The sequence below is a fragment of the Myripristis murdjan genome, chromosome 13, assembly GCF_902150065.1.
Source record: "Myripristis murdjan chromosome 13, fMyrMur1.1, whole genome shotgun sequence".
NCBI classification, from domain to species: domain Eukaryota; kingdom Metazoa; phylum Chordata; class Actinopteri; order Holocentriformes; family Holocentridae; genus Myripristis; species Myripristis murdjan.
In genome coordinates, this window is record NC_043992.1 from 5,097,075 (window position 1) to 5,119,531 (window position 22,457).

The 22,457-nt window shown below is 45.3% G+C and overlaps 2 protein-coding genes across 2 annotated transcripts; one reads left to right on the forward strand and one right to left on the reverse strand.

The window, feature by feature from the left end:
* Positions 1 to 2,515: 2,515 nt before the first annotated feature.
* irf2bp1 (interferon regulatory factor 2 binding protein 1) lies at positions 2,516 to 6,932 on the reverse strand. The gene is made up of 3 exons (XM_030066875.1): positions 5,623 to 6,932; positions 5,150 to 5,508; positions 2,516 to 4,497 (listed from the first exon to the last, which is right to left on the reverse strand). Exons 1-2 carry the CDS (start codon positions 6,633 to 6,635, stop codon positions 5,190 to 5,192), a joined length of 1,332 nt encoding a protein of 443 aa, XP_029922735.1. The 5' UTR covers positions 6,636 to 6,932; the 3' UTR covers positions 2,516 to 4,497; positions 5,150 to 5,189.
* A 20-nt stretch (positions 6,933 to 6,952) lies between these two features.
* Positions 6,953 to 10,371, forward strand: polr1g (RNA polymerase I subunit G). Its single transcript, XM_030066876.1, has 3 exons — positions 6,953 to 7,237; positions 7,496 to 7,640; positions 9,216 to 10,371. The coding sequence occupies exons 1-3, from the start codon at positions 7,156 to 7,158 to the stop codon at positions 10,030 to 10,032; spliced, it is 1,044 nt and encodes a 347-aa protein (XP_029922736.1). The 5' UTR covers positions 6,953 to 7,155; the 3' UTR covers positions 10,033 to 10,371.
* Positions 10,372 to 22,457: the final 12,086 nt, after the last annotated feature.

The window sequence follows — 22,457 nt, forward strand, 5'->3', positions numbered from 1 at the left end:
AGTTGAAGTGGATTTGTGCAGTTCTCAATCTGAGTTTCAGTCTCTAAGGCGTTCCCAGTGCCACATTATGAGCAGCTCATGAAAACCACATTCAGCCAACAACACAACCTGACTGGAGACGGGATGAAAACTTACAAAATTTTCTTCTTCCTTGTGTAATATGTGTGCTCTCTCTGTATCCATAAGTGGGCGTGTTTGTGGATTTCTTGTGTAGTGTGTGTGTGTGTGTGTGTGTGTTTGTGCATTCGTACAAAGAAAAAAATTGATTTGTAAAAATGAACGTATCCAGCTGGCAGCAGGGTGGCCCAGTTGTTGCAGTGACCGTCCCGTAACTGGAGGGTCCCAAGTTCATTCCCCGATGTCGTGTCCCTGAACAGCCACATGTCCTGCCAAAGTGTCCCGGGCCAACGCTGAGGCCCTGCCTGCTTCCTCATGTCATCACCCGGGACAGCTTCAGCTACACTGCAGTGAGCACTTTGGTGCGATCTCTGAATCTGATTTGATGAGTTCACTGTCTGGCCAAAGTTTGGAAATGCTCTTTTTTTAACAGCATCAGCAAACAGCATCTCTTGTTGGAGGGTGATGTGTGGAGTGTAACATGACTGTTATATTTCGACACTGGGGGGTGATAGGAGCTGAACAGTGTGGTGGGACAAGCTCCTGCTCAGGCTGTAGTACCTGAAGTACCTGTATACCTGTACTGTCTGTCTGTTCTGCCCAGCTGTGAGCAGGAGCAGCTGGAGTCTGCCCCCTTGAGGACAACAGGGGGATTGTTCTGCAGTTTGTCACAACAAACATCTGTTTATCTGGCGTGGACACTCTGGCGTCACCTGCTGTACAGCACTCCAGTGCCTGCTAGAGGTACACACACACACACACACACACACACACACACACACACACACATGCACACACGCACACTCGCACACACACACACACATGCACACATGCACACATGCACACATGCACACACACACACACACACACACACACACACACACACACACACAAAAACAAGGAGAAAGACAGGAAGGAAAACTTATTTGCATATTGACAGAAAAACAATCCAAGCTTGTAAAAGCCTTCAGATTGTCCATCAGTTCCTGATCAGATGTCACACATTTATTCACCAGCTTCACCTGTGTGACTGCAGTGTGTGTGCATGAGTGAAGCGCTGTGCTGTCCTATCCTGAGCCTGCAGGGGTCAGAGGTCACATCACCTCTCGCTCACACTCGACCCCTGACTGAGTGTGAGAACACAGCAAACTGATCAGTATACTGGGCTCTGGCTGTTTGTTTGTTTGTTTGTTTGTTTCATAAAAGCAGTGCAGCATGTTTGATTTGATAACACATTATAAAATTAAAGGGCTATACAGGAATAGAATAGAATAGAATAGAATAGATTAAACCATACTATACTATACTATGCTATGCTATACTGTGTGAGAATAGAATAGAATAGAATAGAAAGCAGAAATCAGACTAGAGCAGAGAAGAATAGTTTAAACCTGCAAATAGATGAAACCATGCTATATTATATTATACTGTATGATGAATAGAATAGAGCAAAACAGACCTGAAGGTAGACTAAACTACAGCAGAATAGAATAGAACTAAATAAATGAAACCATACTGTACTATACTATACTATACTATGCAATAGAATAGAAATAGAAATAGAATAGAATAGAATAGAATGGTGAAACTATACTATATTATATATGATACTGGAATATAATAGAATAAAATAGATAAACAACACTACAGCATAATAGAATGTAACTAAAGAGATGAAACCGTACTGCACTAAACTATACAATACCACATGAATAGAATAGAATAGAATAGATGAAACCATACTATGCTATAATATGCTATACTATATAACAGAATAAAATAGATCAGATGAAAGTAGACTAGAGCAGAGAAGAATAGACACCAGGATGGAATAGGATAGAATAGAATAGAATAGATACACCAGCTGTATGTATTTCCAGTATATTTGACCTGAACCACTCAAGAGCACACACACGCACGCACGCACGCACGCACACACACACAGACCATCAGGCACTGCACTATACTGGTAAAATAGCGCCATCGTGTGGCAGTAGAAGACAAGACATTAAAGGGACGGCTGTTTTTTTTTTTTTTTTTTGGTTTTGTTTTGTTTTGTTTTTTTAATGCTTATATTGGCATCTAAATGCAAACTGTTCAGCTTTTCGTTTTGTTGTTTCTGAGACCTTGAAGCCAGCCTCCAATTTGCAGGTCCTCTTATAAACCTTGATTTCTCCTGCTGTGTTAGTTTATGGATCTCAATGAAAAGGCTGGATATGTTTGTTATACTGGCATAATAAACAGAAAGCTGGTGTCAGTTTGTCCGACACTAAAGTACCGTTGAACTCGCTCTACATTTCAATGATTTCCCCTCTACAGTCAGTACTCGACACCCCTCATGCTCAACTTACTGGACACAGTGGAACAATTGAAGAAATGACCAAAGAGAAAGTCAAAGTACAACTTTTCATCCCGTTTATTCATGGTTTATATTTTGTACATAAAGTTGAAACAGACCTATAGAAAATCAACCCATCTAAAAAGAACACAGAACAGGAAAAGAAACCGAACAGAGGCTGATTCAAGGACGAGCAGAGACCATAACCAGACAGCTAACGGCCAGCCTACAGCACAGAGATGCAGCATCAAAGCAAAATAACCGTCAGTTGGCGACTGAAATGAAACACAGATTCAGGTTAATCATTCACTGGGCAATAAAAAAAAAGCCATTGCACTCCTACTTCCCCTGAGGATCCCAGACGAACTTACAGACAGTAAACATCTTTTAAAAAGGCACTTACGAGGGATTGCATGATGTATCAGTGCATATTTAACTTCAATTCCACTTCTTCAAAGACATTTCTCTACAACAGACCTGATTTGTGGGCTTTATATATAGAAGGCCTATATAATTCTGTTCTGAACACTATACATTTTTTCATGTAAAATCCCGTTAGGTAAAGTACAGTAGACCCTGAGGGCCTGTAAACTGTAATGGCTAGATGAAGAGAATTTGTTAAGACCTGGCCAAGATATATAGCAATATATTTTTTCCACAAAACATTTACATCCAAAGAAATCTGCTTGGGTATAAAGCTACCTTTGGTTTGTCTGTGCTTGTATACTGAGGGCTACATGTTGCACCTAAAGTGAAAATCCACCAAAGAAATAAAATGGTTTCATGTGCGATAATTACAATCTCAGACTGTTCAATTCAGGAACATGAAATCCCTGCACATTTTACGTACTTGGCGAATAATTTAAGTATGAAAACTCTCCCAGAAGCCAGAATCCAGACGAGCAGGCCTGCAGTCTGGACCATCATCAAGCAACCTTAGATGGACCATGAATGGGATGCTGACTCATTGGACTTGTGCGTTCATTTCTTATAATTAACATGAGATTCATTTCACTGCAGCGCACGACCGTTTCGAACCGGAAAATGTACCTCTGAATATTGCGGCAGTGTCCTCGAAATCCTTGTGTCCTATTCATTGTCAATGGAGTAAGTGTTGCTTGATGAGAAAAGTCTTTGCTGTCTCGTCTCTAGCTTTAGGAGAGGCTCGATCATGTGCATCACTAAAATATCCAGGATTACAGAAACAACAAATTCTGTTTTAGGGTGGATTGTCACTTAAAAAAACAACAACAACATGTCAGGCTATGTAATCATACACAATTTTTTTTAATCATATAATCCAAACTTTTGCATATACTATAACTATAGATTGCACATACATACTATGGTGGTACTATATAGTATATAACATTAACATTCTGTATAAAATATAGTCCTAGGCCTATCAATAGATATATTTTCATATACATTCGGGGTAAAGCATAGGCTGGGCTAGATCTTGTATGAAAGCAATGTTTAAATACAGTCAGACAGAGTCTCTGCAGCTGGTCAATGCTATGACATAGATTAACTGGCGGTTACACAGCAAACATTTTCCTCTCCGCAGGTCAGTCAAAGTCAGCTTTGCGTTAAGCTGAAACATGACGATAAACAAACACACAGAATTGTCACAACTGGCTTTTTACCCAGATCCCAGGTCTATCCGCCTGCTGGGCTTTTTTGGTGGACTTTTCCATAAAAACAACAAAAAAGAAAAAGATAAACTCCCTGATTGTGTGCCAGTATGCAGAGTCAGTCACAAATGAAAAGTGTGGACTACTGACGATTTAAAAACCAGAACAAAAATAAGATTTTGAATTTAAATGGAAAAAAAAAATAATAATAATTAAACAGCGATAAGGCAGCCTTTGCAACATCAGTCAGATATCTCCCCAAAGCTGATACTGTTGGTAAGTCGGGCTGTGTAAATGTAGTTAGGACCTGTGTGATGATGGTTTTCTGAACGGTGGGTCACTGTTTTCTCCTCTGGGTCTGTGAGCAGTGCAGTGCAAAGATGCCACTTTCTTGTATGGGACAGGACTCTGGAGTGACAAAAAACACACAGAATATTAAATAACATAACAATTGGTATAGGCTTATCTTTGTGGTCAACAAGAACTAAAATAAATAAAAAGTTAATAAACATTTGGTGGACATAAACGAATAACGTTACAATATTTATGTTTATACCAATACTATGAGTATTATAGCTGTCTGGAATCCAAATACTAGCAGAGTTCTGAGCCAGATGGGAAATAAATCACCAGACACCAGCTAAATCTTGGAAAATTTTAGCTGTGGTTACTTTGTTTGCCTACTCTACTGACCAATTTGGAGGGCAACAAAACAAGAGTATGGAGGTACTAGTCTGTCCTGAAAATCTAGATGGCTGGTCACAACAGTGAGACTGAGGCTGCCTCACCAGCAAGCATATATATATATATATATTATATATTATATATATATTATATAGACTATATTTATGTATAATATTTATATTTATATATACCTAAACGGTCCCACAATTCCATCTCTGCTGTAATCCGGAAGCCAAGCAACGACATTTCGTTGCCAAAATCTCACTGCTGTGTTTTTTTGTGCAATGACAATAAAAGAAGTCTAAGTCTCTAAGTCTAAGCAACTACATCACTGGTACATGATTCGACCAAAACAAAGGGCTGTCTGTGGACTTGCCTGTTACTGCGTCGGGTCCTGGTTTGCGTCAAGATCACCATCACGTCTCCCTCTCTTTCTTAACCGTGACGTCTCCACTTCCAGCACCAGCTCCGCCTCCGGTGCCACTCCCAGTTCCCGCGCTGCTCCCGGCCCCGGGACCAAGTCCCGCACTAGATGCAGCGGCTGAGGCAGCTCCAGTTCCTCCTCCAGTTCCAGCTCCAGCGGTCCCCAGTATGGTGGAGACTTCTCCCTGCATGAAGGCCCAAGGTGGACTGTTGGGAGAGCTATCCAGGGGACAGCGCTCTCCGCTGGGGCAGTACACTTCCCCATCGCCCCTCCGGCTTTGGATGTACTCTCTGGTGCATGGGAAGCAGAACCTAGAGATAGAACCGAGACAGAAAAAGGCTTGTTATATTGATTAACAAGAGGTACAAGTTTCAGTGAGCTTGAATTATACAACACAATAAATAACACAGAGTAAACAAACAAACCTATGTCCTGGTACAGATGGACACTGAACAAAGTGTGTGTCCTCCAGCCGCTCATGACATAAGGTGCAGGACAGAGTGGTTCCAGAGGAAAGGGTGCTTCCAGCCGATGCCGATCCCAGCTCGGATGCTCCACTGTGGGGTAAAGCTGCAGCCGTGGTGGCTGCCTCTGCAGAGGTGCTGGATCCCAGGGGCTCACCTCCAGACCTTGAGGTCAGGGGGCGTGGCTGCCTGGCGGGTGAAGAGGCAGGCTTGGGGCTCGTCTGGCTCACACCCCCTGCCAAGGAGGAGGAAGAGGAAGGAAGGCCTGAGCTCTTGCTACCACTACTGCCAGCCGCAGCCGTGTGGACCTGCGTCTGTGTCTTGGGCTGAGTCTGGGACGAACTTAACTCCCGTTCGAGCTCCGGAGTGATGAAAGGGGCGATCCCCATCCCTATCCCCAACTGTCTCCGGCTCATTTCAGCGAGCACCGGGGCAGGGAAGATCAGCGGGCTGCTCATGGGGGCTGTCCTGGCCGTCAGACCAGCTGGCATGCCCGCTAGCAGCCCGTGGGGGATCCCTGCAATACCTTGAGTTACTAGGCTGGGAGGGATGGCAGCACCCAGCATGGGTCTCCGGCTGGCGCTGGGACTTTGGCGGTTCACCTCTTGCGGCGGCTGGCCGTCCCGGTGCAGCCCGTTGGGAGGCACACGGACGGCGGTGCCAGCGCTCTCTCTGCCTCCCCTGTCGAAGCGGTCGCCGTGCGGCCTGCCGACGTCAGCGGCCCCCTCTCCCCGGCCGGCGGTGCTGTGTTTATTCGGTGACGGGCCGGGTGACCTGACGTTTCCGTCCTGCATCCCGTGAGTTCGTTTAAGCTGTCGGGCGCTCGCGATCAGGAACTCGATTTGGTTAGCTCCCTCGTAGTTCACACATCCCCGGCAGACCACCTCGCTGAAGTCCCACACCACGGTCCAGGGCATCTTGGGCAGGTCGCACAGGTAGCACCACTGGCGCCTGGAGGATGAAGGGGACGACATGGCTGGCTGGACGGCTAGCTAGCTAACCTCTGCGGTTTCAACGAGCTAGCTAGCTTGCTAACGCGTTAGCCGCGTTAACCTATTTAGATTTGACAGGTGCACGCCCTCTCCGTGCTGTCGACTTTCCGCGCTAACGACTTTCAAACCGCTTCACAACAACGTCGCGCATTCTAAAAATGTCGAATAAGAGAAAAGTTTGGGCTTGCTGTCGCGCATCTTTTGAGAAGTTTTGTTTTGTTTACCCACTTCGGCCTCTTCTTGTCTGCTGTCAACTGCTTTCCCGACGGACGCTCGAACGTTACGCAACCGAACGCGGTGCATTGTGGGTGTCGGAGTTCTGGAAGCGTCACGCTTCGCCGCGACGCGCGCTCTGTGGACTACACAAGAAACTGGGGCGGAAGTGAGCGGATTAAAGGTCGAAGTTGAATTTGTGTCAACACATGTGGCTCTGGGTTAGCCACGCGTTTCGAAGAACGTAGCGTGTAATCCAAGTAGCCTACAGATATCATTACAGATAAAAATGCCCAGAGACATATCCTCCTCCAGCGAAGACGAAGCTGACGCGTCCAGCTCGCCGCCGCCGGACAGCTCGAGAGGAGCCGGTAAGAGCAAAAACATGTCACCTCCAAATCTTCTGGCATGCTAACAGCTGCTATCACAGAGCTGGACCAGCCTCGGGTCGCCTTGTGGCCCAGAAACACTGAGCAAGACACACTTGTTTTCCACAGCAGCCATGGTGACATGAAAGAGTAGGGTGAACAGGGGTGGACACTGATTCAGGTTCAGTTTGACACACGAGCTGTGGCCTGTGTTTTCCTGGCTGTTTGCACTCCTTCATGTCTCCTCCTCTGGGCCCACAGGGCAGCAGAGCAGCAGGTACCAGTGTCCTGCGGACTTCGTGTGTTTCCGCCACCAGCCGTGCAGGAGCACCCTGACACCCAGCCTGAAGAAGGGCAACAGGGAGCTGTGGCTCATCAAGGCCCCGGCCAGCTTCAGCCCAGACCGGTAGGCCAGCTCCGTCTCTCTGTCCCACCTGGGCACATTTCTGTTACGGCCAGTCGCTCAAAAGGAGTGTGAAAGAGGTTCTGTATCATCAACACAAATAGGAAAAAATGTTTATTTCCTTAGCAGCCGATTTTGACCACATGGCCCAGTTGTGTTGTAATGATGTTTAAATTGTGTGCACATCCCAGTTTGCAAGCACAATCTGTAAACAAATAAAGTCATGAGCTGGACATCCAATGTCACTTCAAAGATTCACATTGCGGAGTCTTCACACAAAGCAGCACTCAATCACTCATTTGTGGAAATTAAACTCTATACTTTAAAGCGAATCAAGATAAACTGCTAAATCTACTTTTTTTTTTTTTCTTAAAACTGTCGTTCAAATGTGGCAGAAATTATGCTTATAGGCTTAGAAGAGGGCAGGACTGATTTGGGTTTTATTCTCCTCCACCAGGTGGCGCTGGTGATAGCCTTATGGAGTTAGTCTCATGGGCTTGTTAGTGTTTTGCCTGTTTGTGCTGAGGCTTCACAGAGACTGATTTGCTCCTGAGTATGAATCATCAGTGTGTGAGGGCGTGTCAGCTCCTGCAGGTCGATTCTTCTGATGTGAACCAGAATGGAAAAGTGGACTGTGCAGCGTTTTTGTATCTGCTCTGTTTAGATTCATGCTACCTAGTTACAAGTGACCCAGGACCGGTGAGGAAAAGTCTCGGGACACTTTACTCATTTATTGACCGGAGTTTTGCTGACCTGTTGTCCCTGCCAGGTTAGAGATGTTTGCAGCGGAGGTGTGGATATCAGCATCAGTCCAGGCCAGTTAAACTTCTTCCATAAGGCTTGAACATTTAGTGACTCAACCACGCGCATGGTTGACACAACAAAACAATGATAAGTTTGCTAACCAATAAACTATTTGTCATTTATCAAGTAAAAATCTGACCAGTTGCTGCTTCCATCTTCAAGTAGATGCTGCAATTGTCTTACTTTTTTCTGTTCATATCATTATAAAATGAATACTTTTGTATTTTTTGGCTTGTGGTCAGACTAAGGAAGTGATTTGAAGACATAATGTTGCCCTCTGCTAACTGGCCATGAGTGTCTGTCATTACCTTTGAGACTTTATAGGCTAAATGAATGAGCAATCAATTGAAAAAAATTATTAATACCCGTAGAGTTTTCTTTTTAAGGACAAAATTAAAAAACAACTGTTTTACCTTGACAGTTTCGGCGTCAAGGTAAAACAATTGTTTTTTAATTTTGTCCTTAAAAAGAAAACTCTACGGGAATTCACTCAGGACATAATGAACTTACACTACCTAAAATAATGAACAGATTAACTGACAAAGTAATGACTAGTTGCAGCTGCACTGGACTTTCCAGGAATGAGGACCTGCTGGCTATCAGATGTCAACATGTGTCTCCTTATACCCATAATCCCTTTGCCATTACACGGCGGTTGTGGTTATTTGGTGCCAGTTGTAATGAAGAAATGGAGCCAGACAGTTCCAAAAACACGATTGGCCTGAATGATCTGTGACTGTCCCTCTCTGTGTTTGTGTCTCCTCCTCGGCTCAGCTTTGGCAGCGTCCAGGTTCCCCTCTCAGGCCTGCAGACGGTCCAGGTTCCCGCTGCGGCGGGCGGCGCTCAGCATGGCCGGCAGATCTACAGCATCCTGGCCTCCACGCAGGGAGCCTCCGAGCTCCGCCTGCTCACCGGCCGCGACCCGTCCTCAGCCGATGCGGTGTTCGGCCCGGCCTTCTCGGGCCTCCTCAACGTGTGTGAGAGCTACGGAGACAGCAGCGCCAATCAGGCCCCGCAGGTCATTCCTGCCACGCCGGCGCCCTCCATCCCGCCAGGCCTGAAACAGCGCTTCTACCCCTTCGGCAGTAAGACGTCCACACTGACCTGTGTGGCAGACAGCGAGCCTGACGGCGCCGCCTTTGGCTCTTCGTCCACATCCCCCCGACCCCGCGTGCTCAAACGATTCCAGGAGCAGGCCACGGAGGAAAAAGAAGAAGAGCAGGAGGAGGAGAGGAAAAAGAAGAAAAAGAAAAAGAAAGAGAAGCGAATAAAGACAGAGCAAGAGGAGGAGGAGGAGGTCAGGGTGAAAGAGGAGTCGGTAGCTGAAATTCCCACTCAGGATGAAGTGCCGATGGAGCTCCCATCCCAGGACAGTGATGTTTCAGCGGAGAAGAGGAAGAAGAAGAAGAAAAAGAAGGACAAAGACAGAGAACGGGTGGAGGTGGATGAAGGGGTGGAGGCCGCTCATGTCATCAAGGAGGAAGAGGTATCGGTGAAATGTGAACCTATAGACACTTCTTACGGCGACAGTGAAACATCAGAGAAGAAGAAGAAGAAAAAGAAGAAAAAAAGCAAAACTGACGATGACTAATGTGTTGAGATTTGGTTATTGTGATGTTTATGTTTGGTTTTTGCTTTCATATACCAGAGTAAGTGTCCAGTCACTGCTAATTCACTCCAGAAATGAGTCCTAGTGCCCATACTGTCAGTACATTTCCTGATGGATCTCATACAAGCTCTGCTTTGGCAAGATTTTAGGTTTGTGAGTCAAATCCACATCCTGAACCAACTGGATAACGAAGTGAATTATCCAGCGACTTCCACTCCAGCCTCGTCATGGACGATGTTCCCGTCGTTTGGAGCCCAGAGAGCAGTTGGTTGCACACACGCATACACACTCAAAAAAAAAAAAAAAAAAAAGCCACAGGCATGTATGAGCACATGGGTAACAAGCGTGTACACAGGCACATTGCTGTGTTTTCTGCCAGAGACTGTCAAGTTGTGGTCAGTTGTACTGGATTCGGCTCACATTGTGCTGCTGTGTTTGTGTACATGTTTACTCAGCCAGGCCTGCAGCGGCGCTGCTTTGGCTCCCACATCCAGAGCTGATATAAAGACACAGGGATGCTTTAGCGCCAGGCAGGATTCACTCTGTCAGTTTTTTGTATGAGGATTTGAGTCAAATGTTCAAAAAGTGTTTGCATCTGAGAAAAACAACCAAATATTAAACTGCTAAAATGGCTAGAAATTGAAAACGTGTTGTTTTGGTCCTCCAGTTGGCCCGTGCATGTGTTCCTACGTGGCGTGGCATTTTCCGCTCGTGCCTTGTTAGAACGGTGATTTCACAAAGCAGGAATGAAACTGAAGCCCCGTTGTAACTCGAGACGGAGCATACAAATCGTGTTTAAAAAAAAAAAAAAAAAACGTGGCTGCTGAGAGCTCATTTGTTTCTGATGCTGACCCGAAATGGCAGCTCGGTTTGTTCGCCCAACTGTTGACTGTCTGTGAAGAAGGCAAATGACTGGGGAGGCCAACAGGTTGCATTTAATGAACCAAATCATCTGCTTGTGTTTTGAATCTACATTGAACAGGAACAAGAAGAGTGTGCAGTCTGTCATATCTCCCAGTGAAGTGCAGACCCTGCCGTCAGTCACTGGAAAGCCACTAAGGGACTTTAGTGTCCCATGATGCCATTTCAGAGGCTTTTATTATTATTAATAATATTTTTTTATTTGTAGCCTATAGCATTTAAAACAATTCACAAGAGAAGAGAAATGATTATTAAAAAGAGCTAAAGAAGACATTTAAAAGCAACACCACAGTAATGAAATACAAGAATACCCCCAAAAAATGCAGAAAAAAGAACAACCAAGGTCAAATAGATGAATAAAAATGAAGTAAATAAAAAGAAAATGAACTCAAATTAAAAATACAATAAAAAGCATCCTGATAAGACTGAAATTCTACAGGAAGCAGCGAATGCTTTGACGTTTCTGGCATGGGGAAGGCCAAATTAAAAACCAAACGCAACACGGGCACAAAAAGCAGCTGTGTGCCGAGCCCCGGTCAGCACCTCGCCATGCAGCCGACAGCAAACCCACTGTGAGTCTGGCTCCTGTCAGCTAGATGGCGCCACACTCCACGCTGTTTCCCACACGGCCTCTGACCAGCCTCTGAGACTGGATCATCCACATGCCGCCTCTCCTAATATTTGTTTTCCCACCAGTGAAACGCACATCCTTCCATCGCTGCTTGCACATGGAAAAGAAAAAAAAAAGGAGAATGATAATTTTCCAGTTTTTGGCCAGCGGTGTAGCGTCAGATCTCAGTGGCACACAGGTGAAAGATGTCAGGCTGGAGCTGGCAGTCAGTCCAGCCTCTGCACCCCTCCCTCCCTCCCTTCCTCCTTCCCTTCCTCCCTCCCTCCCTTTCCTGTTCCCTGCTCCCTTCTTCTCTGCACCGGAGTGTGGTCCTGCCTCTTAATGAGCTCAGGCACCTCTGGCGCTATCACACTCTCACCATCTGTAGTAGCCCTCCGCACATGCTGCACGCCTCTATTGATCCGGCCGTTGTGTGGGTGCCCACTCTTTAAAGGGCTTTACCGGGGGCCAGGCTGAGCTGCTGCACGGCCCGTCACATCAACCACATGGCACGGTACAACGTCCAGGGTGAGGTTTCATTTTTTTGTTCATTTTTAACACCTTCACTGTCCAACGTGGAGCTCAGTTTGTCCAGGCTTCTCTTGTGGCCGCGTCACAACTTGTAGTCGGTGGAGAGTCCCTGACGCTGGACCAAGCACCTCTCCAGGTGTCACACCCAGAGCCAGATTTTTCTGCATCCTCACAGGTGTGCAGAAGGTGTGCTGTGTGAGAAAGAGACAGTGTTTGCATGTGTGCACCAGCACATATGAATGTACCATAAACACAGAATGTGTGTGCGCACAGAGAGCGTGCACCTGCCTTTCTGCTTCTTTTGGCTGGTTTAAAGGAGCGTCACAGTCCCAATGAAATGATTTTTTTAATGCAAAAGGTAGAATGAGTTGGATTTTTCTAAAAAAAAAAAAAAACAAAAAAAAAAAAACAATTTACAGATTCATACAGAAATATTACGTGTGTTGGTGTGTGTGTCTGCAGAGACCCTGCCCTCTGCCTGGGTTTTCTTGTTTTGCTGAGCTCGGGACTCTTCTGGGCGTCGGCCTTTGGGCAGCAGGTGTGTAGCTTCCAGCCAATCACAGCACAGCGCAGTGCCAGATGGTTGGCACCACATCCAATAGGAAGCTACAAAATTCACAGACGCAGGCGGTAAGAAAAGGAAATAAATCGAGGTGAAAAGGCGAGTGAATGAAGCTGGGGGTCGGCTTTCACCCACCTGTTTGACTTCTTTTAAACTAGAAGTAATTTAACAATAATATTCAGATTGAGCTGTTCACATGAGTTACCTGCAGACGGCTCTCTCCATATTCTCATGTACAAGCAGCAGAGCAGATTTAGTCAAGACGCCCCCTCATGACGTTCTGCTGCCGTGAGTCCAGCCTGTTTTTCACACAGATCTAACAAAATATTGCTTCAACAAGAGCGTGCATCGTCAAACAGCTGGCTTGGCCAAAAACTCCAGGAGAAAACCACAGTGTGATTAAGGTGTTTGGCTAAAATGCTCCTCAAAGTCTTGGCTAAAATGGGAATACTCTATATTTTAATCCCAGTCGTGCTTACTCTGACATCGACCACAACCTTAGTTCACAGCAGCAGTAACACCTGTGTCTACCCTGCTATTTAACGTCAAAATGGCCGCTGTGAAAAGGCGCTGTAATCAGGTTCACATTGCAATACTGCAGGCCATGTAAACATAGTCAGAAAATGTCCAAAAAACAAAAACAAAACTTGCGGTAAATGTTCCAAATCCAAAACCATCAGAGATTTTCAGGGATTCAGCGCCTCCTCCATCATGTAGACCTGCCTCTGTGTGCCTGGCTGATGTCCCGGAGGTTCTGGTTGATTGTGGTACATGGGGGCGGGACTCGTTTCAGCTGGAAATCCAAAGCTCACTCAAGCAATTTCAAAACTTGACATCCTGTTTTCTGCCGTTTCTTGAATCTTTCATTGTCGGTGCATCAGCAGGAGTTTATTCTGTGTGCAGCAGTCGCAGCTCATTACTGTTGCTTTTAAAAGAATCAGCCCATAAATCTTCCTCCGTGCAGCGTACCAGCACAGCCACCACCACACACAAACACACTATATACACACACACACACACAGAAACTTTGAGTGGGTTTTCATTTACACCTTCCCTGCTGCATTTTCTTCCAAGGGAGGCATAAGGAACAAATATTTTTTAGTTCAGTTTTTTTTAGGGTTAGAGAAACAGAATATTGAGCAGAAGGTTTGGATTCCCATGCTGGCTGGGACGGTGTGGCTGCTGGAGGTGGACGACGAGCGACTAAGCACCACGGTTCCCTTGAGCAAAGCAGCAGATGACTGGGCTTTGTGCCGGACACCGTGTGTAGCTGTGTGGACGTGAAGCAGCAGGCGCACACAGGCAACTGGATGAATTAAGGTTTAAATAAAATCCAACAAAATCCATGCCTATATGATTTATCTCATAATTTGGAAAATGTGGTCTGTGTATCGATTCGCTCGTTCTGTCCTGAAAGCGGGAGCACCAGCGCCCCCTGTGGGTGTGTCCCATGTGGGGAGCTGCCAGGTTCTGTGACAGTAACACAATAATGAACAGGAGGACTCCAGGTGCAGTAAAGATGTTCCTCTCTGGGGAAACACAAGACTAATGTCTGTGCACTGCTTACCGGCAGAGAGACGTCTGAAAGAAACAACATCATCTCTACCGGCGTGGCTTTAAAGGAGCAGTTCAGCCAAAACACAAGAAAACACAGCACTGATTCTTGGGAATTTGGATAAATCATGTCCCACTAAGAAAAATGCTATTTCTGTTGGAAATCAAACCTTCAGCTCTACTGCATGCTTCAAGACCACTCAGGCTCCTGGAAGTTTGCTATTTTCTCTTAAATCTCTTCATATTTTTGGACACTGCTACTGTCACAACCATAAATTGTCAACACCGTCACTTCTGTATAAAAAATATTAGATTAGATTATGGAATAAATGTATACTTTTTAAGAAGAGGTCTGATGCAGGTAGCAACAGGGGGGAAACAAGCTGGCTAATGTGAACAACTCATGCTTATCATGTGAAAGAGCAGGTTTTTGTCTCCACCGTCAGACGTCACCACCGTCAGGTTTTCTGTGTGACGGTGATGACTGAAGTCTGAAAAATGCTTATAACAGTGCTCAGGATTGTTATTTTTTGTACCAAATAGTTAAATAAAGTTGTTAAACAAGAAGCCATTGACTTGAGTGGTATAAATTATGGAAATGTATGTTTTAATGAGGCAACTGTCACCACCGTCAGATTAGTGTCACCACCGTCAGAGGCAGTTATTTGTTTAAAATGAATATGCTTACAATATGTTTCTTTGGTGCTGTTGAGTTATTAAAGTAATAGTCTCTATTTTTCAAATAAAAAAAAAAAAACATTACGGTGACGGTGTTGACAAAAACAAAGTAGCCTAATAACTGGAAAAACCTATTTTATGAAAGAAATGCAAAATGAGGAGGTTGCACCGGTACATTGCTGAACAGCCAAGACCTTGGCCTATAATGATATACCTTCAGATTTTATAATTTAACTCACTTTTTATTTTCAAAATTAAAACCTGTTTTATCCAAATTCCCAAGAATCAGTGACAGCACAACCCAAATTTTGTGTTTGAATGCTCTCATGAAGCCTCTGTGCCAGAAAGCATAAGTGTATTTCTAGTGTGATCTGAGCCAAGTGAACAGGTCAAATGGGAGTATTTTGTTATTTTTACATTTTTTGAATTATGCTCTTTGGATTCTGGGTTTAACACTCCACTGAGAGTCGCATTGTTGAAGCACAACCTTCACTGTGATTTGGTGAGATTTCCGGTCAGATCATCCCTCTCTCCCAGCACCCGACCGCAGAGGCGCTGGAAGGACAGTCCTGAGGAGGAATACAACTTTGTTTGATAGATAGATAGATAGATAGATAGATAGATAGATAGATAGATATACTTTATTGATCCCAACCAGGGAAATTCTGGTTTGCAGGTGTTCTTTGGCAGGAAATAGTTCCCATTCATACCCTTCACCCTGAGGGCTGTGGTTTATGACTGGTATCTGTGTCATGTTTGGAAAGTGCTGTTTTGTTGGGTTTGAGCTCAACACGGCCAATACCCATCCAGCCCCTCTGTGTTGCAGTGATGGGAGACCGGAAACCTCACCAGAGGACACACAAACTTCCTGGATGGATAAAGTGCACCGGGGCTGCAAGGGAAACTGTCTTGTTTTGTATTGTGGATAAACTGTTCCTTTAAAGGGAGTCATTCCTGAATTTAGCTGGGCTGTAAAGTCTGGACAATGGCTGACAAGGACACGATATTTGCCGATATCACAAAGTTAGCCACGATACAATTTTGACGTGATTCAGTTAAGGGGCCTGCGATCGATATGAGACAATACCATATGATGTCGCAGTCAGTTACCTAACCATGTCTTGTTTCTGTTTGAGGTGCTGGCCATGTTCCTCATGTTTCCTGAGTATTTTATCTCAGACGTGCACTGTTGGCCTGTGATTTGTCAGTTGACCTGTTATTTCCCTGAAATCCAAGATACTTCCTGCTGATTTAATCCCAGGAGGGGAGGAGCTGTCCTTATTGTTTTCTTGGCTGCCGTTAGCTACCTGGTGCTGGCGCTGTTTGAACGTTGGGGACGGCTTGGACAGACGTGGTGACACAGGCAGGGGCGCCGTATATGGGGGAAAAGTTAGGACAATTCCAAGGGCCCTTGCCTGACAGGGTCCCCAAAAAATAGGTAAAAACTAATATAAAATTATTAAACCATCATCGAGTAAATATATATGTGTATATCTATATATCTATATATCTATCTATATAGATAGATAGATAGATATAGATATAGATATAGATAGATATAGATATATAGATATATATAGTTTTTTTTTTTTTTTTTTTCATGGGGCCCAAAATTCCTGGTGGCACCCCTGGACACAGGCATGTCATTACCATCCTAGAATCTGGGTATTTTTTGATGTATTTAGTGAGGCAGTGGGAAGGCAGAGAGGGAGACAGAGCTGAGAGAAGTTTCAGGTGGGGTTCAGCTCCACATCTGGTCAGCAGCGTCTGGCTGTGTTTGAACTCACTGCTGTTACCGCCCAGCACAGCAACTGCAGGAGGTCGCGGGGTCAGCGCCCAGCCCGGCGCGGGAGCCTGCCTCAGTTTGTGTTTATGGAGGGAAACAGCGATTTGAGTTTGAGCCAAGGACTCGGAAATCTGCTGCAACTTTTCTGAGAAGTTGCTCCATGGAAACAAGGAACCAGCCGATGGTCGCAGAGCAGCGGCTGATGATTTTCACTTTCGACTCCTTGGCAAGCACCGTGCTCCATTGTCGAGCGCCTCCCTGCTCACCACATCCCTCTGCTGCCTTGTGTTTTCCAGCTAATGCTTGCATCACATTCAGTGCAATGTGTTTTATTTATTTATTTATTTACTTTTTATTGCTGACACACTTGCAATAGATAAGACTCTCATTAAAGCTGCTCCTGGTAACCTGGTGCAGCTTTAATGAGAACTGAACATGAGAAGTTAAATAACTAAAGTCAGAAGTTAAATAACTGTTTTCAAAAGTTTAATCTTCACAAATCCTGTAAGGCGGCATCAGTAAACTGCACACAGCTCCTTCATGTTTACCAACCACATAATCTGATACCCAAGGACATCAGAGGGACGGACTGGAGGGGTGAGATTTGAGAGGTTGTCGGGCCCAGTTTCAGATTGGATTTCATCCTTTAGTTATGGTGCAGCACTTCCTGCAGGTGGAGAAGTGAACACACCCGACACCAGAACTTCACCTGAGTCCATCTACAGCGTCTTAACTAGTCCAGGTGAGAGATTTGCACGTAGAAACCTTGCCTGCTGCAGCCTTAATTGATGGAATTGAAACTGCAATATTGAAATCACAAGGTCCTGGGTTCGATTCCCACCCAAGGTCCTTTCTGTGTGGAGTTTGCATGTTCTCCCCGTGTCTGCGTGGGTTTCCTCCGGGCACTCCGGTTTCCTCCCACCGTCCAAAGACATGCAGGTTAGGTGAATTGGAGAAGCTAAATTGCCCCTAGGTGTGACTGTGTGTGTGAATGTCAGTGTTTGTCTGTCTGCCCTGTGATGGACTGGCGACCTGTCCAGGGTGTTTCACTGCCTTCGCCCTATGAGCGCTGGGATAGGCTCCAGCACCCCCCCGCGACCCTAGTGAGGATAAGCGGTTTAGAAGATGAATGAATGAATATTGAAATCACCAGCGTACAGTTTCATATCGCGTTGACATGTTTGTTTACAGCTGGTGTCTTGAAGCACAGAGCCCAGTGGTCTGCACACACACACACACACACACACACACACACACACACCTTGTGTGCACTCTCCCTGCAGGCAGCTGGAGCTCGTCAGTTCGTCCGTGCTCTGCTCCCCGCGGGAAACCAAATGAATCATTCAGCAAAACATCACAAGAGGCACTTTTGAACTAAAGTGAAATCTAGTTAGCAACAATTAGACTTTTGGGTCTTACTTTTTACTCTCATATTTTATGTTTTCTTCTGTGTTGGCACCTTATAGTGAAGCGCTATTGTGAAGGTGTATACAGTAAGTTTTCCTCTTCTTCTTCTTCTTCTTCTTCTTCTTCTTCTTCTTCTTCTTCTTCATTCCATTCCATTCCATTTTCCATACCCACTTATTGATTATCAGGACTAAAAAGTTGTTGTTGTTATTATTATCATTATTATTACTATCATTATTATTATCATTATTATTATTATTATTATTATTATTATTATTATTAGTTCAGTTTATTATTAGTTTATTATTAAGGATCCCCATTAGCTGGTACCGTAGTATCCAACTAGTCTTCCTGGGGTCCACAAAGAACAACAACAAAAAATACAAAACAGTCAATCACATCATCTACAATACATCATACATTTACAAATACAATTCTAATATACCTGATATTAAAACAGTTAAAACAAACATTTAATAATTTTCATAAATCTGAAAATTCATTTTCTCTGAACACAAAATGAAACCAATTCGACATACAGCTAAGTCAACATTCTAATCTAACGTAAGATTTAAGTTTCTTTTTAAATACCTGTTTACTTTCAGTACAACAGAGATAGTGAGGCAGACTATTCCACAGAGTTATTGCTCTATAGATAAAAGATCGAGATAAGGCATTTGTTTTTGGGTGCGGCACCTCCAGCTGACCTTTATTATTAGTAGTAGTAGTGGTAGTAGGAGCAGTAGTAGTATTTATATTAATAGTAGGGTTAGTATTAGTATTCTCAAATCTGCAGCAGCTCTGTACTGTGCCATGTTCACACTCCATATTGATTTATTGATTATGCATCAATAACAGAAATGTGAGTATGCTGGCCACTCGAGCTGTTTTGAATAAATTCATGGAGATGCATTGAGCGCACGTACATATTTGACCCCTGATCCTCAGATCCAACACCTCAGTGTGTGTGTGTCACTCAGCCTGGGTGCCCTCTGCCCCGTGGAGCAGCTGGAGGGTCACGGGGTCAAAGCTGGGCCGAGGCGGCGAAGCGGTCTCGGTTCCTGCTAGCCCGCCTGTATCTCAGACAGAGATCTCACACCTGCCAGTGTGCTCAGCGCCCGGAGCCGCGGCCGCCGCTGTAACGCATTATACAGTTCAAAGGTAATAGAATGATGCATTATACCGGCCCGTGTAATGGCACCTACTGCCTACAGGGCCATCTAAGCTCTTTGCAGTGTGTGTGTGTGTAAGTCAGTAAAGCCAGGCGTGAGGCTGCGGTGCTGTCTGCTGGGGAGGAGGATGAATAATTGAATGCAGTCTGAAGTTTGGATCCAACGTGTTCAGACTACTGAGCAGAGCGGGGGCCTTTTCACGGCCCAGCCGATGCCAGCGATAAGATTTGGAGAGGGGGCTTGGGGAGAGTGGGGGGGTGGGGGAGGGAGGGGGGAGAGGGGTAGTTGTTGGGGTAATGAATTGGAGAACCAATTCTCTCTCTCCCCTCTCCACATTCCCCTCCCTCCCTCTGCAGTTCTCTCTCTCTCTCTCTCTCTCTCTCGCTCCTCTCTGCTTTTTCCTTTTCAACCAGCGCGCCTCGCTCCAGCCAGCCTGCGGCAATGTGAGCATTGCCATGGCAACGTGGACCTGCCAAGGACCATGGTGATGGAGAGAGAGAGAGAGAAAAGAGAAGAGAAGGGGGGGGGATGTTGAAACTCACACACACACACACACACACACACACTTGAGGCATGTTGTTAAAAGAACAAACACATCGCAGAGGACTGAGCCCAAACCTGCAGCGGGGTGGAGCGGCCGCCTCGCTCCACTGGTTTCTCGTTACATTACTTCTCTTTAACGGCACTTCAAACAAGGCAGCGGCTGCTTTCGCCTTCGCTAATGAGAAACCAAATAAATAAATAAATCCTCTCAAATCTTTTTGTGCTCACCCTCCTTTACTTTCACAGTCAGAAGTAACATCAGGGAACACTGTCTTTCAGCCTCCATATTTTATACTTCTTGATTTTCACCGTGATTATTATTATGATTTTTTCAACAAACCATTTCATTTCATCAAAATGACAAGAATCAAAATCACACTCTGCTTTATTAAAGCTCATGTATAGTTTGATGCATAGACGTCTTCATTTTTAAGTATGTTTCATTTTTTAAAACCGAATCAAATCATCAGTCGAAATCAAACTCTGCCTTATGGCTCGACCCATCTCACTTCTTAATTCTCACCCTCCTCTCTCCCTCCGTCCTCTCCTCTTTTCCTCTCCCTCTCCTTTTCTTTAATTTCATCTCGTTGGAAGAACTGACAGTCACAGCCGAGGCCGCTGCCGTAGCATGCCCCGCACGTCCGTGTGAAGTCCGCGCTCGTTTCCAGCCCCAGCCCCCTAATAACAGCCTCTGCCTGAGACTGAGAGTGTGACGCTGATCAATACGCGGATATTTGCCGCTATTATTTACCAACTGACATGGAAATGGTCCTCCTTTTCTTTGCTTTTTTTCCGTTCAGACAATGGAGGGAGTAAAAGCGTCAGTTGTTTGTGTGGTGTCACTGAGCGACGTATGAATGAGTGTGTGTGCGTGTGTGTGTGTGTGTGTGTGCGTGGCTCTCTCTGACATTGCAGTGTAGATTTGAAAGGCTGCGGCAGCCGTCGACAGACAACGACAAGCCTTACCGCACCAGCAACTTGATTGCATACTAATGTTTTGGTATGACGCACCAAGCGCTCGCTCCCTCCATCCCTCTCTTTCTCACTCTGCCTCTCCTTTTCCCTCCTTTCCTCTTTGCCTCCCTTCCTCCCACCTTTATCTCCCTCCCTCCCTCCCTATCTTGCTATTCCTCCCTCTTCCCATGTCCTCAACCCCCCTCCTCCCAACCGCCTCACTATCCACCCCCAGTTTATTTTCATGTGTGTGTGTGTGTGTGTGTGTGTGTGTGTGTGTCTCTCTCTCTTTCTTCATTCCTTCCCTCCCACCCGGCTCTGCTCATATTGTGTGGCAGTGATATGGCAACCCACCCACTACCTCTGCAATCACAAGCTGCAATTCAGCCACAGGGACATAAAGAATTAAAGAGATGGCAATGGCATCTATATAGGCAGTGAATGCAGCGCTAGGCAGGATGTCACTTTTCCTTACGTATTCTGAAAGCACGACATAAAAACGAACGTCAAGGTGAATCCAGGTGAACGCTATATGGTTCCTTATGGATTTCACCTGTTAAATCCACGTATAGCTAGGACGGTGAGGGAGGTTCAAGATGGATTTCTAAGTCTTGAGCCAACTGAGCCGTTCGATGTCAGGAAGTTGGAACTAATAGTTTGTGCACTCAGTGAATGTTACACTTCTGCTTTCTGTGGTAGAGATTAGGTGTTATGGATTTTGGGGATTTGGATTGTGTCTCCAAGGCTTTTTTTTTTTTTTTTTCTCCTCCCCTTTGCTGCAGCGATGTTTCAACCTTGCCTTTCGGTTTGCGCATAAACACAGCAAGCCAATACCTGGGAAAACGTTCCGTTTGAGGAGGGATAACATGGTGTTTGTCGTTTCAGTGAGTCATTTTGCCACACAAACTCATCCTCTTAAAGTTTGGTCTCTCACAGCCTTTTTTTTTTTTTTTTTTTTAATGCGAATACTTTTCTCAGCATGAATCATTTCTGTGTTCATACCAGTGACAGCTACCAAATCAAATGTTAGAAGAGTGAATGCTGTGCTAGACAGTGTGATAGGCTGGAGAGAGAATCTGTTGCTATGCTCACTGTGAACAGACCAGTCAAGTCTGACATATGTTTTGAAAGCAGCCCTCTTAGCAGCTTGCAGCAGTTGCCATGGAAACCCCAATGCCATTTCCCCCCATTGTTTGGACCGCTCGATATCCCGAAAGCTTCTTCATAGTCCTGCTTTATTAAAGCCTGGAAGACCATCGGCGTGTGCTGCTGCTTTTACGTCTACATGCAATTTGTGTGTGCATGTATGTACACATGCATGTGCACATGCAGACCATGAAGTATAGTATGTGTCTCACTGTGTATGCATGTGTGTGTGTATGTGTGTGTGTGCACACGCATGCAAACACATGCACAAGTAGGTGTCTGTATGTGTGTTTGCATGTGTGCAGGCATTTAGGTGTGTACATATAAATGCAGTTGCAGTTGAGTGTGTGAATGCATGTGTGCACATTTGTACTAAAATGTGCATGCTCGTGTGTGTGTGTGTGTGTGTGTGTGTGTGTGTGTGTGTGTGTGTGTGCTCTGAGCAGGGTCAGTCCCGGATGGGAGCGGTGAAGAGCTGTTGGTCCCTGTGGGGGAGCCGTCCTTCACTTGACCTTCCCAGCAGATGCAGAGGTGGACTGTGCT

Bases quoted from the DNA above. Each gene is read 5' to 3' on its own strand.
- irf2bp1 (XM_030066875.1), bottom strand. From the start codon at position 6,635: ATGTCGTCCCCTTCATCCTCCAGGCGCCAGTGGTGCTACCTGTGCGAC. The intron at 5,509-5,622 runs GTTTGTTTGTTT...TTCTATCTCTAG, and splicing joins CCATCTGTACCAGGACATAG to GTTCTGCTTCCCATGCACCA.
- polr1g (XM_030066876.1), top strand. From the start codon at position 7,156: ATGCCCAGAGACATATCCTCCTCCAGCGAAGACGAAGCTGACGCGTCC. The intron at 7,238-7,495 runs GTAAGAGCAAAA...CTGGGCCCACAG, and splicing joins GGACAGCTCGAGAGGAGCCG to GGCAGCAGAGCAGCAGGTAC. The intron at 7,641-9,215 runs GTAGGCCAGCTC...TCCTCGGCTCAG, and splicing joins GCCAGCTTCAGCCCAGACCG to CTTTGGCAGCGTCCAGGTTC.